Source organism: Enhydra lutris, unplaced genomic scaffold, assembly GCF_002288905.1.
Source record: "Enhydra lutris kenyoni isolate GAN:26980312 unplaced genomic scaffold, ASM228890v2 scaffoldscaffold3, whole genome shotgun sequence".
Lineage (NCBI taxonomy): Eukaryota > Metazoa > Chordata > Mammalia > Carnivora > Mustelidae > Enhydra > Enhydra lutris.
Genome location: NW_019154087.1, coordinates 3,496,459 through 3,512,179, shown reverse-complemented (window position 1 = coordinate 3,512,179; position 15,721 = coordinate 3,496,459). Strand labels below are relative to the sequence as shown.

The window sequence follows — 15,721 nt, the reverse complement described above, 5'->3', positions numbered from 1 at the left end:
ACACACTGGACCAGACGGACATCACAGATATATTCAGAACATTCCATCCCAAAACAACAGAATACACATTCTTCTCTAGTGCACATGGAATATTCTCCAGAATAGATCACATCGTGGGTCACAAATCAGGTCTCAGCTGGTACCAAAAGACCGGGGTCATTCCCTGCATATTTTTAGACCACAATGCTTTGAAACTAGAACTCAACCACAAGAGGAAAGTTGGAACTCAAATATATGGAGGCTAAAGAGCATCCTACTAAGAATGAATGGGTCAGCCAGGAAATTAAAGAGGAATTAAAACAATTCCTGGAAACATTCAAAACTGAAAACAAAACTGTTCAAAATCTTTGGGACACTGCAAAAGGCAGTCCTGAGAGGAAAGTATATAGCAGTACAAACCTTTCTCAAGAAACAAGAAAGTTCTCAAATACACAACCTAACTATATCTAAAGGAGCTGGAGAAAAAAAAAAAATGAAACCTAAACCTGGTAGAAGAAGAGAAATAATAAAGATCAGAGCAGAAATCAATGAAATAGAAACCAAAGAAACAGTAGAACAGATCAACAAAACTAGGAGCTGTTTCTTTAAAAAAATTAATAAGATTGACAAACCCCTGGCCAGACTTACCAAAAAGAAAAGAGAAATGACCCAAATAAATAAAATCATGAATGAAAAAGGAAAGATCACAGCCAACATCAAAGAAATACAATTATGGGGGCACCTGGGTGGCTCAGTGGGTTAAAGCCTCTGCCTTCAGCTCAGGTCATGATCCCGGAGTTCTGGGATCGAGCCCCCCATCAGGCTCTCTGCTTAACCGGAAACCTGCTTCCCCGTTCCCCCCACCCCCACCACCTCTCTGCCTACTTGTGATCTCTGTCAAATAAATAAATAAAATCTTAAAAAAAAATTAAAAAAAAAAAAGAAATACAATTATGGGCGCCTGGGTGGCTCAGTGGGTTAAGCCTCTGCCTTCAGTTCAGGTCATGATCTCAGGGTCTTGGGATCAAAGCCCATGTCGGGCTCTCTGCTCTGCAGGGAGCGTGCTTCCCCCTCTCTCTCTGCCTGCCTCTCTGCCTACTTGTGACCTCTCTGTCAAATAAATAAATAAATAATCTTAAAAAAAAAAAAAGAAACACAATTATAAGAACATATTATGAGCAACTATATGTAGGCACATTTGACAATCTGGAAGAAAGAGATGCATTCCTAGAGATGTATGAACTACCAAAACTGAACCACAAAGAAACAGAAAACCTGAACAGATCTATAACCAGGAAGGAGATTGAAGCAGTCATCAAAAATCTCCAAACAAACAAAACCCCAGGGCCAGAGGGCTTCCAAGGGGAATTCTACCAAACATTTAAAGAAGAATTCATAACTATTCTCGTGAAACTGTTCTAAAAAATAGAAATGGAAGGAAAACTTCCAAACTCATTTTATGAGGCCAGCATTACCTTGATCCCCAAACCAAAGACCCCATTGGAAAGGAGAATTACAGACCAATATCCCTGATGAACATGGATGCAAAATTTCTTATCAAAATACTAGCCAATAAGATCCAACAATACATTAAAAGGATTATTCACCACGACCAAGTGGGATTTATTCCTGGGCTGCAAAGTTGGTTCAATATCTGCAAATTAATCAATGTGATACAAAACATTTAGTAAAAGAAAGAACAAAAACCATTTGAACCTCTCAACAGATGCTGACAAAGCATTTGACAAAGTACAGCATCCTCTCTTGATCAAAACTCGTCACAGTGTAGGGATGGAGGGTAAACAGCTCAAGACCATAAAGCCATCTATGAAAAATCCACAGTGAATATCATTCTTAACGGGGAAAAAACTAACAGCTTTCCCCCTAAGGTCAGGAACATGACAGGGCTATCCACTATCACCACTGCTATTCAATATACTACAAGAAGTCTTACAGCAATCAGACAACAAAAGGAAATAAAAGGCATCTGAATCACCAAAGAAGAAATCAGACTCTACTCTTTGTAGATGATATGATACTTTATGTGAAAACCCAAAAGACCCCACTATGAAACTGCTAGAACTCATACAGGAATTCAGTAAATTGTCAGGATATAAAAATCAATGCACAGAAATCAGTTGCATTTCTATATACCAACAAGACAGAAGAAAGAGAAATTAAGAAGCCAATCCTATTTACAATTGTACCCAAAACCATAAGATACCTAGAAATAAATCTAACCAAAGAGGCAAAGAATCTGTACTCAGAAAACTATAGAGTACTCATGAAAGAAACTGAGGAAGACACAAAGAAATGGAAAAATGTTCCATGCTCCTGGATTGGAAGAATAAATATTGTGAAAATGTCTATGCTACCTAAAGCAATCTACACATTTAATGCAATTCCTATCAAAGTACCATCCATTTTTTTCAAAGAAATGGAACAAATAATCCTAAAATTTATATGGAATCAGAAAAGACCTCGAATAGCCAAAGCAATATTGAAAAAGAAAGCCAAAGTTGGTGGCATCACAATTCTGGACTTCAAGCTCTACTACAAAGCTGTCATCATCAAGACAGCATGGTACTGGCACAAAAACAGACGCATAGATCAATGGAACAGAATAGCCAAACTATGCTAATAGCCTAGATGTCCATCAACAAATGAATGGATAAAGAAGATGTGGTATGTACATATACAATGGAATACTATGCAGCCATCAAAAGAAACGAAATCTTGTCATTTGCCACAATGTGGATGGAACTAGAGGGTATTGTGCTATGTGAAATTAATCAGAGAAAGATAATTAACATATGGTCTCGCTGATATGAAGAAATCTGAGAGGCAGGGTAGGGGGCCATGGGGGAAGGGAGGGTGAAATGAAACAAGACGAAACCAGAGAGGGAGAGAAACCATAAGAGACTCTTTATCATAGGAAACAAACTGAGGGTTGCCAGAAGAGAGGGGGGTTGGAGGGATGGGGTAGCAGGGTGATGGTCAATGGAAAGGGTATGTGTTATGGGGAGAAATAATAATAATAATAAATATATACATTAAAATAGTAAATAGATATAAGGAGGATATACTATATACTCTATAAGATATTATGGTTTATTTAAATATAGTTAATGAAAATAATAGCTACTCTTTGAAATTTCACACAGTGCAGAATTATGTATGTAGAAAGAGAAAGTTTCCTCACTATTCTATCTTCTAGGCTTAGCACTATTTGAAGGTTGATGTATACAACTCCAGAATTTTTTGTTTCATAGATAGCTACATCATTAATAATCTGTAATTAAATGAAAATTCAGAGGACAATGTTAAAAATAGTATTTTTTGCTAGTGGAATTGTGATTTTTAAGTTATTTATTTTTTGGGTGTTGAGTTTGATATGTTTTTTTATAGGTTTTGGTTACTCGCCCTTTATCTGATACATTATTTGCAAATATCTCTCATTCCATAGGTTGCTTTTTAGTTTTGTTGATTGCTTCCTTTGCTGTGCAAAAGCTTTATAACCTGGTGAAGTCCCAATAGTTCATTTTTGCTTTTCTTTGCCTTGTTTTTGGAGACATTTCTAGTAAGAAGTTGCTGCAGTTGAGGTCAAAGAGGTTGCTGCCTGTATTCTCCTGTAGGATTTTGAAGGGTTCCTGTCTCACATTTAGGTCTTTCATCCATTTTGAGTTTATTTTTTGTATATGGTGTACTAAGTGGTCCAGTTTCATTCTTCTGCATGTGGCTGTCCAGTTTTCCCAACACCATCCATTGAAGAGACTGTCTTTTTTCCATTGGACATTCTTTCCTGCCTTGTTTAAGATTAGTTGACCATAGATTTGAGGTACAACTTCTGGGGTCTCTATTCTGTTCCATTGATCTATGTGTCTGTTTTGTGCCAGTACCATACTGTCTTAATGATTACAGCTTTAAGTCTGGAATTGTGACACCTCCAGCTTTGGTTTTTTTTTTTTTTTTTTTTCAACATTGTGTTGGCTATTTGGGGTCTTGTGTAGTTCCATACAAATTTTAGGATTGTTTGTTCCAGCTCTAAAAAATGCTGATGGTAATTTAAAAAAAAATTTTATTTATTTGTCAAAGAGAGCGAGCATGCACAAGGAGGGGAAGTGGCAGTCAGAGGGGCAAGCAGGCTTCCTGCAGAGGAAGGAGCCCAGTGTGGGAGTCAACCTCAAGACAATGGGATCATGACCTGAGTGGAAGGCAGATGCATATTAACCAACTGAGCCACCCAGATGTCTCAGTGCTGATGGTATTTTGATAGGGATTGCATTCAATGTGCACACTACTTTGGGCAGCATACAAATTTTAACAATATTTGTTCTTCCAATCTATGAGCATGGAATGTTTTTTCATTTCTTAGTGTCTTCCTCAATTTATTTCATAAGTGTTCCAGTTTTAAGAGTAGAGGTCTTTTACCTCTTTGGTGCGATTTATTCTTAGGTATTTTATGGGTTTTGGTGCAATTTTAAATGGGATCGCTTGCCTGATTTCTTTCTGCTTCACTGTTAGTGTACAGAAATGAAACTGACTTCTTTGCATTGATTTTATGTCCTGTGACTGTGCTCAATTCCTTGATCAGTTCTAGCAATTTTTTGGTAGAGTCTTTGGGTTTTCTACATAGAGATTCAGGTAATCTGCAATGAATGAGAGTTTGACTTCTTTGCTGATTTGGATGCTTTTATTTCTTTTTGTTGTCTGATTGCTGAGGTTAGGAACTCCAATACTATGCTGAACAACGGTGGTGAGAGCAGACTTCCCTGTCATGTTCCTGACCTTAGGAGAAAAGCTCTCAGTTTTTCCCTGTTGAGGATGGTATTTGCTGTGTCTTTTGTACATGGCTTTTATGATATTGAGTTCTCTTCCTTCTATCCTACATGGCAGGGAGTTTTTATCAAGAAAGGATGGTGTATTTTGTTAAATGCTTTTTCTGCAACTATTGAGAGAATCATATGGTTCTTCTTCTTTCTTTTATTAATGTGGTGTATCATACTGATTGATTTGTGGATGTTAAACCACCCCTGCAGCACAGGAATAAATCCCACTTGGTCGTAGTAAACAATCTTTTCACTGAACTGTTGGATCATATTAGCTAGTATCTTGGTAAGAATTTTTGCATCCATGTTCATCAGGGATATTGGTATGTAATTCTCTTTTATGGTGGGGTCTCGGTCTGGTTTTGGGATCAAGGTAATGCTGGCCTCATAAAATGAGTTTGGAAGTTTTCCTTCCATTTCTATTTTTTGGAACAGTTTTAGAAGAATAGGTATTAATTCTTCTTTAAATGTTTGGTAGAATTCCCCTTGGAAGCCCTCTGGCCCTGGGATCTTATTCTTTGGGAGATTTTTGATTACTGCTTCAATTTCTTCACTGGGTATGGGTCTGTTCAGTTATTCTATTTCTTTCTGTTTCAGTTTTGGTAGTTTACATGTTTCGAGGAATGCATTCATTTCTTCCACATTGCCTAATTTTTTGGCATATAATTGCTAATATTCTCTTTAAACTGTATTTCTTCAGTATTGGTTGTGATCTCACCTCTTCCATTCATGATTTTATTTATTTAGGTCTTTTCTCTTTTCTTTTTGATAAGTCTGACTATGAGCTGTCAATCTTATTAATTCCTTCAAAGAACCAGCTCCTAGTTTTGTTGATCTGCTCTGTTTATTTTTTTTTTAACTTCTTTGTCATTGATTTCTGCTCTAATCATTTTCATTTCGCTTCTCCTGCTTTGTTTAGGCTTTATTTGCTGTTCTTTCCAGCTCCTTCAGGCATTCCATCCTAAAACAGCAGAATACACAGTGTTCTCAAGTGCACATGAAACGTTCTCCAAAAAAGACTGCATACTGGGCCACAAATCAGATCTCAACCTGTACAAAAAGACCGAGATCATACCATGCATATTTTCAGATCACAATGCTAAAAAACTTGAAGTCAACCACAAGAAAAGAATTGGAAGGACCACAAATGCAAGGAGGTTAAAGAACATACTGCTAAAGAATGAATGGATCAATGAGGAAATTAGAGAACAATTAAATACATGGAAACAAATGAAACTGAAAACACAATAGTCCAAAAGCTTTGGGATGCAGGCGGTCCAGATGGGGAATATTCTGGATTTTACAAAGGATTCTTTGTCATATACAGAAGAAGGCTGAACACTGGGTTAAATTGAGGGAGACTACAGAGACAGCAGTCAAATGCAATGATACATAAATTTTGATTGGATTCTGGATTTAAAAAAACAAAAAGCTAATAAGGATATTCTGAGGAAATTTGAGTGTAGATTAAAGTGATATATTTTTTTTTTAAAGATATGGTAATAGTGGTGTGGTTGTGTAGTAAAATATCCTTTCTCTGGGGAAAAATATGCCAAAATATTCAGGAGTGAGGTGTCATAATGCCTGCAATCAATGTCTAAACGTTTGGCAAAAGAGTGTGTGTATGTATAGAAAGAGATGGGACAGGTGTGGCAAGACATTAATAATTATCTGGGTAAGGGGCAAACAAGTGTTCACTGTACAGCTTCTAACCTTTTATGGGTTTGAAAATTTCTAAAAACAAAAGAATATAAAATTAAAGGGAAACAATTTCTCACAGTGATTGAGAAGAGAGCTCAAGAAACAACAGACTTGTATTTACAACTAGTTCTGCTACTTCCTAAAGGTAGAACCCTAAAGCAAGTTATTTACTTAGGATCCTTAAATGGGTTTTTCTTTTTTTTCCTCTACAATTCACAATACATTTTCAAACTTTACCACACCACTTACAAACTGATTCATATCCATACCAAAAGAAAAGGCAAATAGATGTTGTTTTCCTTGTTTCTTTACATGAAAGCAAACTTACACTTCCCAGTTTTATTTATTTTTTAAATTAATTAATTAATTATTTTTTTAAATAAACATATATTTTTATCCCCAGGGGTAAAGGTCTGTGAATCGCCAGGTTTACACACTTCACAGCACTCACCCCAGCACATACCCTGCCCAATGTCCATAACCCCACCCCCCTCTTCCAACCCCCCTCCCCCCAGCAACCCTCAGTTTGTTGTGTGAGACTATGAGTCACTTATGGTTTGACTCCTTCCCAATCCCATCTTGTTTCATTTATTCTTCTCCTACCCCCTTAACCCCCCATGTTGCATCTCCACTTCCTCATATCAGGGAGATCATGTGATAGTTGTCTTTCTCCAATTGACTTACTTCGCTAAGCATGATACCCTCTAGTTCCATCCATGTCATCGCAAATGGCAAGATTTCATTTCTTTTGATGGCTGCATAGTATTCCATTGTGCATATATACCATCCCTTCTTTATCCATTCATCTGTTGATGGACATCTAGGTTCTTTCCATAGTTTGGCTATTGTAGACATTGCTGCTATAAACATTCGGGTGCACGTGCCCCTTCGGATCACTACGTTTGTATCTTTAGTGTAAATACCCAGCAGTGCAATTGCTGGGTCATAGGGTAGTTCTCTTTTCAACATTTTGAGGAACCTCCATGCTGTTTTCCAGAGTGGTTGCACCACCTTGCATTCCCACCAACAGTGTAGGAGGGTTCCCCTTTCTCCGCATCCTCGCCAGCATCTGTCATAGCCTGACTTGTTAATTTTAGCCATTCTGACCGGTGTGAGGTGATATCTCAGTGTGGTTTTGATTTGTATTTCCTGATGCCGAGTGATATGGAGAACTTTTTCATGTGTCTGTTGGCCATCTGGATGTCTTCTTTGCAGAAATGTCCTCTGCCCATTTCTTGATTGGATTATTTGTTCTTTGGGTGTTGAGTTTGCTAAGTTCTTTATAGATTTTGGACACTAGTCCTTTATCTGATATGTTGTTTGCAAATATCTTCTCCCATTCTGTCAGTTGTCCTTTGGTCTTGTTAACTGTTTCCTTTGCTGTGCAAAAGCTTTTCATCTTGATGAAATCCCAATAGTTCATATTTGCCCTTGCTTCCCTTGCCTTTGGCGATGTTCCTAGGAAGATGTTGCCGCGGCTGAGGTCGAAGTCGTTGCTGCCTGTGTTCTCCTCAAGGATTTTGATGGATTCCTTTCTCACAGTGAGGTCCTTCATCCATTTGGAGTCTATTTTCGTGTGTGGTGTAAGGAAATGATCCAATTTCATTTTTCTGCATGTGGCTGTCCAATTTTCCCAACACCATTTATTGAAGAGACTGTCTTTTTCCCATTGGACATTCTTTCCTGCTTTGTCGAAGATTAGTTGACCATAGAGTTGAGGGTCTATTTCTGGGCTCTCTATCCTGTTCCATTGATCTATGTGTTTTTGTGCCAGTACCATGCTGTCTTGATGATGACAGCTTGTAATAGAGCTTGAAGTCTGTAATTGTGATGCCACCAACTTTGGCTTTCTTTTTCAATATTCCTTTGGCTATTCGAGGTCTTTTCTGGTTCCATATAAATTTTAGGATTATTTGTTCCATTTCTTTGAGAAAAATGGGTGGTACTTTGATAGGAATTGCATTAAATGTGTAGATTGCTTTAGGTAGCATAGACATTTTCACAATATTTATTCTTCCAATCCAGGAGCATGGAACATTTTTCCATTTCTTTGTGTCTTCCTCAATTTCTTTCATGAGTACTTTATAGTTTTCTGAGTATAGATTCTTAGTCTCTTTGGTTAGGTTTATTCCTAGGTATCTTATAGTTTTGGGTGCAATTGTAAATGGGATGGACTCCTTAATTTCTCTTTCTTCTGTCTTGTTGTTGGTGTAGAGAAATGCAACGGATTTCTGTGCATTGATTTTATATCCTGACACTTTACTGAATTCCTGTACAAATTCTAGCAGTTTTGGAGTGGAGTCTTTTGGGTTTTCCACATATAGTATCATATCATCTGCAAAGAGTGATAGTTTGATTTCTTCTTTGCTGATTTGGATGCCTTTAATTTCCTTTTGTTGTCTGATTGCTGAGGCTAGGACGTCTAGTACTAAGTTGAATAGCAGTGGTGATACTGGACATCCCTGCTGTGTTCCTGACCATAGCAGAAAAGCTTTCAGTTTTTCTCCATTGAGAATGATATTTGCGGTGGGTTTTTCATAGATGCTATGGTGATATTGAGGTATGCGCCCTCTATCCCTGCACTTTGAAGAGCTTTGATCAGGAAGGGATGCTGTACTTTGTCAAATGCTTTTTCAGCATCTATGGAGAGTATCATATGGTTCTTGTTCTTTCTTTTATTAATGTGTTGTATCACATTGATTGATTTGCGGATGTTGAACCAACCTTGCAGCCCTGGAATAAATCCCACTTGGCTGTGGTGAATAATCCTTCTAATGTACTGTTGAATCCTATTGGCTAGTATTTTGGTAGGAATTTTTGCATCTGTGTTCATCAAGGATATTGGTCTGTAGTTCTCTTTTTTGATGGGATCCTTGTCTGGTTTTGGAATCAAGGTGATGCTGGCCTCATAAAATGAGTTTGGAAGTTTTCCTTCCATTTCTATTTTTTGGAACAGTTTCAAGAGAATAGGAATTAGTTCTTCTTTAAATGTTTGGTAGAATTCCCCTGGGAAGCCATCTGGCCCTGGGCTTTTGTTTGTTTGGAGATTTTTGATGACTGTTTCAATCTCCTTACTGGTTATGGGTCTGTTCAGGCTTTCTAGTTCTTCCTGGTTCAGTTGTGGTAGTTCATATGTCTCTAGGAATGCATCCATTTCTTCCAGATTGTCAAATTTGTTGGCGTAGAGTTGCTCATAGTATGTTTTTATAATTGTCTGTATTTCTTTGGTGTTAGTTGTGATCTCTCCTCTTTCATTCATGATTTTATTTATTTGGGTCCTTTCTCTTTTCTTTTTGATGAGTCTGGCCAGGGGTTTATCGATCTTATTAATTCTTGCAAAGAACCAGCTCCTAGTTTCGTTGATTTGTTCTATTGTTTTTTTGGTTTCTATTTCATTGATTTCTGCTCTGATCTTTATGATTTCTCTTCTCCTGCTGGGTTTAGGGTTTCTTTCTTGTTCTTTATCTAGCTCTTTTAGGTGTAGGGTTAGGTTGTGTACCTGAGACCTTTCTCGTTTCTTGAGAAAGGCTTGTACCGATATATATTTTCCTCTCAGGACTGCCTTTGTTGTGTCCCACAGATTTTGAACCATTGTGTTTTCATTATCATTTGTTTCCATGAATTTTTTCAACTCTTCTTTAATTTCCTGGTTGACCCACTCATTCTTTAGAAGGATGCTGTTTAGTCTCCATGTATTTGGGTTCTTTCCAAATTTCCTCTTGTGATTGAGTTCTAGCTTCAGAGCATTGTGGTCTGAAAATATGCAGGGAATGATCCCAATCTTTTGATAACGGTTGAAACCTGATTTAGGACCGAGAATGTGATCTATTCTGGAGAATGTTCCATGTGCACTAGAGAAGAATGTGTATTCTGTTGCTTTGGGATGAAATGTTCTGAATAGATCTGTGATGTCCATCTGGTCCAGTGTGTCATTTAAGGCCTTGATTTCCTTGTTGATCTTTTGCTTGGATGATCTGTCCATTTCAGTGAGGGGAGTGTCAAAGTCCCCTACTATTATTGTATTATTGTCGATGTGTTTCTTTGATTTTGTTATTAATTGGTTTATATAGTTGGCTGCTCCCATGTTAGGGGCATAGATATTTAAAATTGTTAGATCTTCTTGTTGGACAGTTCCTTTGAGTATGATATAGTGTCCTTCCTCATCTCTTATTATAGTCTTTGGCTTAAAATCTAATTGATCTGATATAAGGATTGCCACTCCTGCTTTTTTCTGATGTCCATTCGCATGGTAAATTCTTTTCCACCCCCTCACTTTAAATCTGGAGGTGTCTTCAGGTTTAAGATGAGTTTCTTGTAGGCAACATATAGATGGGTTTTGTTTTTTTATCCATTCTGATACCCTGTGTCTTTTGATTGGGGCATTTAGCCCATTAACATTCAGGGTAAGTATTGAGAGATATGAATTTAGTGCCATTGTATTGCCTGTAAGGTGACTGTTATTGTATATTGTCTCTGTTTCTTTCTGAGCTACTACTTTTAGGGTCTCTCTTTGCTTCGAGGGCCCCTTTCAATATTTCCTGTAGAGCTGGTTTGGTATTTGCAAATTCTTTCAGTTTTTGTTTGTCCTGGAAGCTTTTAATCTCTCCTCCTATTTTCAATGATAGCCTAGCTGGATATAGTATTCTTGGCTGCATGTTTTTCTCATTTAGTACTCTGAATATATCATGCCAGCTCTTTCTGGCCTGCCAGGTGTCTGTGGATAAGTCTGCTGCCAATCTAATATTTTTACCATTGTACGTTACAGACATCTTTTCCCGGGCTGCTTTCAGGATCTTCTCTTTGTCACTAAGACTTGTAAATTGTACTATTAGGTGACGGGGTGTGGACCTATTCTTATTGATTTTGAGGGGGGTTCTCTGAACCTCCTGGATTTTGATGCTTGTTCCCTTTGCCATATTGGGGAAATTCTCTCCAATAATTCTCTCCAATATACCTTCTGCTCCCCTGTTTCCTCTTCTTCTGGAATCCCAATTATTCTAATGTTGTTTCGTCTTATGGTGTCACTTATCTCTCGAATTCTCCCCTCATGGTCCAGTAGCTGTTTGTCCCTCTTTTGCTCAGCTTCTTTATTCTCTGTCATTTGGTCTTCTATATGGCTAATTCTTTCTTCTGCCTCATTTATCCTAGCAGTGAGAGCCTCCATTTTTGATTGCACCTCATTAATAGCTTTTTTGATTTCAACTTGGTTCGATTTTAGTTCTTTTATTTCTCCAGAAAGGGCTTTTATATCTCCTGAGAGGGTTTCTCTAATATCTTCCATGCCTTTTTTGAGCCCGGCTAGAACCTTGAGAATCGTCATTCTGAACTCTAGATCTGACATATTACGAATGTCTGTATTGATTAGGTCCCTAGCCTTTGGTACTGCCTCTTGTTCTTTTTTTTGTGGTGAATTTTTCTGCCTTGTCATTTTGTCCAGATAAGAGTAGATGAAGGAGCAAGTAAAATACTAAAAGGGTGGCAAAACCCCAGGAAAATACGCTTTAACCAAATCAGAAGAGATCCCAAATTGTGGGGGGGAGAAAGGGGATAAAAAGAGGTTCAGAAAAAAAAAAAAGAAAAGAAAAGAAACAATTAAAAAAAGAAAATGAATAAAGAAAATATATTATATATATTATATATATTAAATATATTAAATATATTATATTATATATAATATATTTATATATTAGATAAAGTAGTTAAAAAAGTTAAAAAAGAAAAGGGTAAATGTTAAAAAAATATTTAGCAGAAGAAGAAAAAAAAATTGAAAAAGAAGAAAAAAAATTAAATTAACTGCAAGACTAAAGAATCATAGGGTGAAAGCCATGAGTTCTGTGCTTTGCTTTCTCCTCCTCTGGAATTCCACTGCTCTCCTTGGTATTGAACCTGCACTCCTTGGTAGGTGAACCCGGTCCTGGCTGGATTTCCTGTTGATCTTCTGGGGGAGGGGCTTGTTGTAGTGATTCTCAAGTGTCTTTGCCCCAGGCAGAATTGCACCGCCCTTATGAGGGGCCAGGCTGAGTAATCCGCTCAGGTTTGCTTTTGGGAGCTTTTGTTCCCTGAGCGCTTTCCGTGGAGTTCCAGAGGACAGGATTGAAAATGGCGGACTCCCGGTCTCCAGATCGGAGGAGCCGAGAGCTCGGGGCCCTACTCCTCAGTGCGCCCTCAGAGAACATCGCCCACTTACTCCCGTCTCCCTGGCCTCTGGCCGCGCTCCAAGCTCACCGAGCCTGTGACCGTTTCAAGGTAACCCCGAGCTGGGAGCTCACTCCTCAGCTCTGTCTCTGTAGCCGGCTTCCCTGTTCTAATACCTGCAAGCTCTGCAACACTCAGATACCCCAGATCCTTCTGTGACCTTGCGGGACCTGAGGCCACGCTGACCCCACATGGGCTTCACCCCGGTTTAGCCTCTGGAGTGATGTCCCTCAGCGGAACAGACTTTTAAAAGTCCTGATTTTGTGCTCCGTTGCTCCACCGCTTGCCGGGAGCTGGCCCCTCCCATTGCGGTCTATCTTCCCGTCATTTTGGATTCACTTCTCTGCTAGTCCTACCTTTCAGAAAGTGGTTGATTTTCTGTTTCTAGAATTGATGTTCTTCTTCTCTTCGATCTCCCATTGGATTTGTGGGTGTTTGCAATCTTTAGATAAGCTATCTAGCTGATCTCCTGCTACCTGAAGTAGTCTGAGCCTACTACTTCTCCGCTATCCTGACTCATCCCCCACTACCCAGTTTTAATTTGTATAAGTAAATATATGAAAGAAAATATATGAAAGTAAATTTACACTTCCCAGTTTTAATTTGCATAAGTCAAACCAAGAAACAATTCATTAGGTTTACATAAAAATATCAGATTTAGTCTTGATAAGAGAATTGAAAATAACACAACTCACAAATTGTACAAGTGCCAGCATGATGTGATCAAAGCAATGCTGGGCTCAGTAGAACAGAAGGTATGAGTCTAACTCCTGGCTTTAACTGGGAGGCTCACTCAGTTAAGTGTCTGCCTTCGGCTTGGGTCATGATCCCTGGATTCCTGGCATTGAGCCCCACATTGGGCTCCCTGCTCAGTGGGGAGTCTGCTTCTTCCCTCTCCCTCTGTCCTTCTCCTTGCTCCTTCTCTTTCTCTCTTTCTGTCTCCCTGTTTCTCTTTAATAAATAAATAACATTTTTTAAAAATAAAATAAAGATAGTTATTTGAGAGAGAGAATCAGAGAAAGCACAAGGTGGGGAAAGTCAGAGGGAGAAGCAGACTGCCTGCTGAGCTGGGAGGCCGATACGGGCCTTGATCCTGGGACTCCAGGATCATGACCTGAGCCAAAGGCAGTCGCTTAACCAACTGAGCCATCCAGGTGCCCCTAAATTTTGGCTTTAATTTGTATATAAGTTTGAGTGAGTCAACAACCTCTTATGGTTTCAGTTTCTTTACCAATAAAAAAAAAAGAGGTCAAACCAGATTTCTCCAGTCTTAAGCTGCTCTAAGATTCTGCAAGCAAATGGTAGGTTTTCTTCTTATGCATTCTGAGTTTCTTTTTTGAGGCTTCTTTTTAATTTTACACTTCACATGTGTTTATCATCATGATATTCCTGGCCTAAACCCCTCTCTCCTCAACCTCAACTTCAACCTCCTCTGTCCTTACCTCAGCCCCATTCTAGCTCAAATGGTAGGGGTATCCTGAGATGATTTTTATTTGAAATTCAGCACAATTGGTACAGTTCGCTAACAGTTAATTAGCTAGGTCCATTAGGCAAAAACTTAGGTAGTATTTTGTCTTGGGTTGTAAAATTTTGAATTTTAAATAATTTTAAAGTTTAAAGACTCCTTACTTCCTTCCTGGTTCTTATGGCAACATCTTGCATAACCCGAGAGACCATTTCTTTCATTTTCTCTGTATCTTGTTCTTTTTGCTTCTCCTCAAGTAGAGCCTTCAGAAAAATAATCATTTGATGTTATTATAAATCACATCATTATTAATAAAGATAACATAGTAAATGATTAAAAACCTGTCCACTAATCACTTTTTTGAAAGAAAACATCTTCTTCTACACTTCTGGGACATCTCCACTTGGAATCTTTGCCTGTTATGAATGATACTTATTTTTCCTAACCTTCTCACCTGACCTTGTCCTAAAAATTTATTATTTTACTCTGGTATTTATTTCAGCCAGGGCCATACCTAGAAATCTTAAGAGTTATTTTTCAATTTTCCTTTACTCCTTGTAAAAAATGTCATCAAGTCTAGGTATTAAAGTCTTGGAAAAAAGTCTCTTGGACTTCCCTTGCTTTCCATTATTTGGTATTATTCAAATTACGTCCCTTGTCAACTAACTCCTTGATGTTTCTATTTATCCAATCATTTTCCTCTCCCAGCTAAAAAAATACTCTTATAATCCCAGTTCTGTTGTCAGTCCCAACCCATTTCTCTGCTTCTCTCTGGAGCAAAACTCCTCTAAAGTCTGTGCTGGCTCATCTCCAATCCTACTACACCAACTCCAATCAGGCTTTCACTATCCATAGTCTCCATTAATAATTCATGAGTCAATTTTGAATAACTATCTTATTTGATATATCAGTAGCACTTGAGATAACTGATTACTCTCTTTTCCTTGTTTTACTTTCCTTATTTGGCTTTTAGCATGCCACAGTATTGGTTTTCTTCCTTATTCACTGATCATTCCTTTTTAGTTTACATTGCTGTTTCTTCCTCTTCTCCTGAACCTCTTTAAAAATTGTACTACCTGGGGTGCCTGGGCATCTGCCTTCAGCTCAGGTCATGATCCCAGGGTCCTAGGATTGAGCCCTGAGTTGCGATGGGCTTCCTGCTCAGGAGGGAGTCTGCTTCTCACTCTTCCTCTCCCTCTGCCCCTCTTCCCCTGCTTGTGTTCTCTCACTCTCTCTGTCTCAAATAAAAAAAAAATCTTAAAAAAGAAACTGCACTACACATCAGAGGGGAGATGGGTGGGTGAGGGTGTAGGTGAAACAGGTGATGGGATTAAGAAGTGCATGTGACATGAAGAGCACTGATGTATGGAATTGCTGAATTAACATATTGCATACCTGAAATGAATATAATGCTATATGTTAACTATGCTGGAATTAAAATAAAAACTGAATTAAAAAAATTAAAATTGTACTACCTAAGACCTATATCCTTTGTCCTATATCTCCATCTGTCCCTTGATGGTCTAATCCAGTCTCCTGGTTTTAAATATCA

The 15,721-nt window shown here is 38.3% G+C and overlaps 1 protein-coding gene across 2 annotated transcripts in view; it reads right to left on the bottom strand.

Moving 5' to 3' along the window:
- Window positions 1-15,721, bottom strand: part of LOC111154238 (sodium channel and clathrin linker 1) — a 191,423-nt gene that overhangs the window by 81,347 nt on the left and 94,355 nt on the right. Inside the window, exon 13 of one of the 2 annotated variants that reach the window (XM_022513725.1) lies at window positions 14,334-14,432. The exons of the other annotated variant lie outside the window; for it this stretch is intronic. Within the exon in view, the coding sequence (XP_022369433.1) occupies window positions 14,334-14,432 (99 nt within the window). The remainder of the gene's footprint in view (window positions 1-14,333; window positions 14,433-15,721) is intronic. 2 annotated transcript variants of the gene reach the window in all.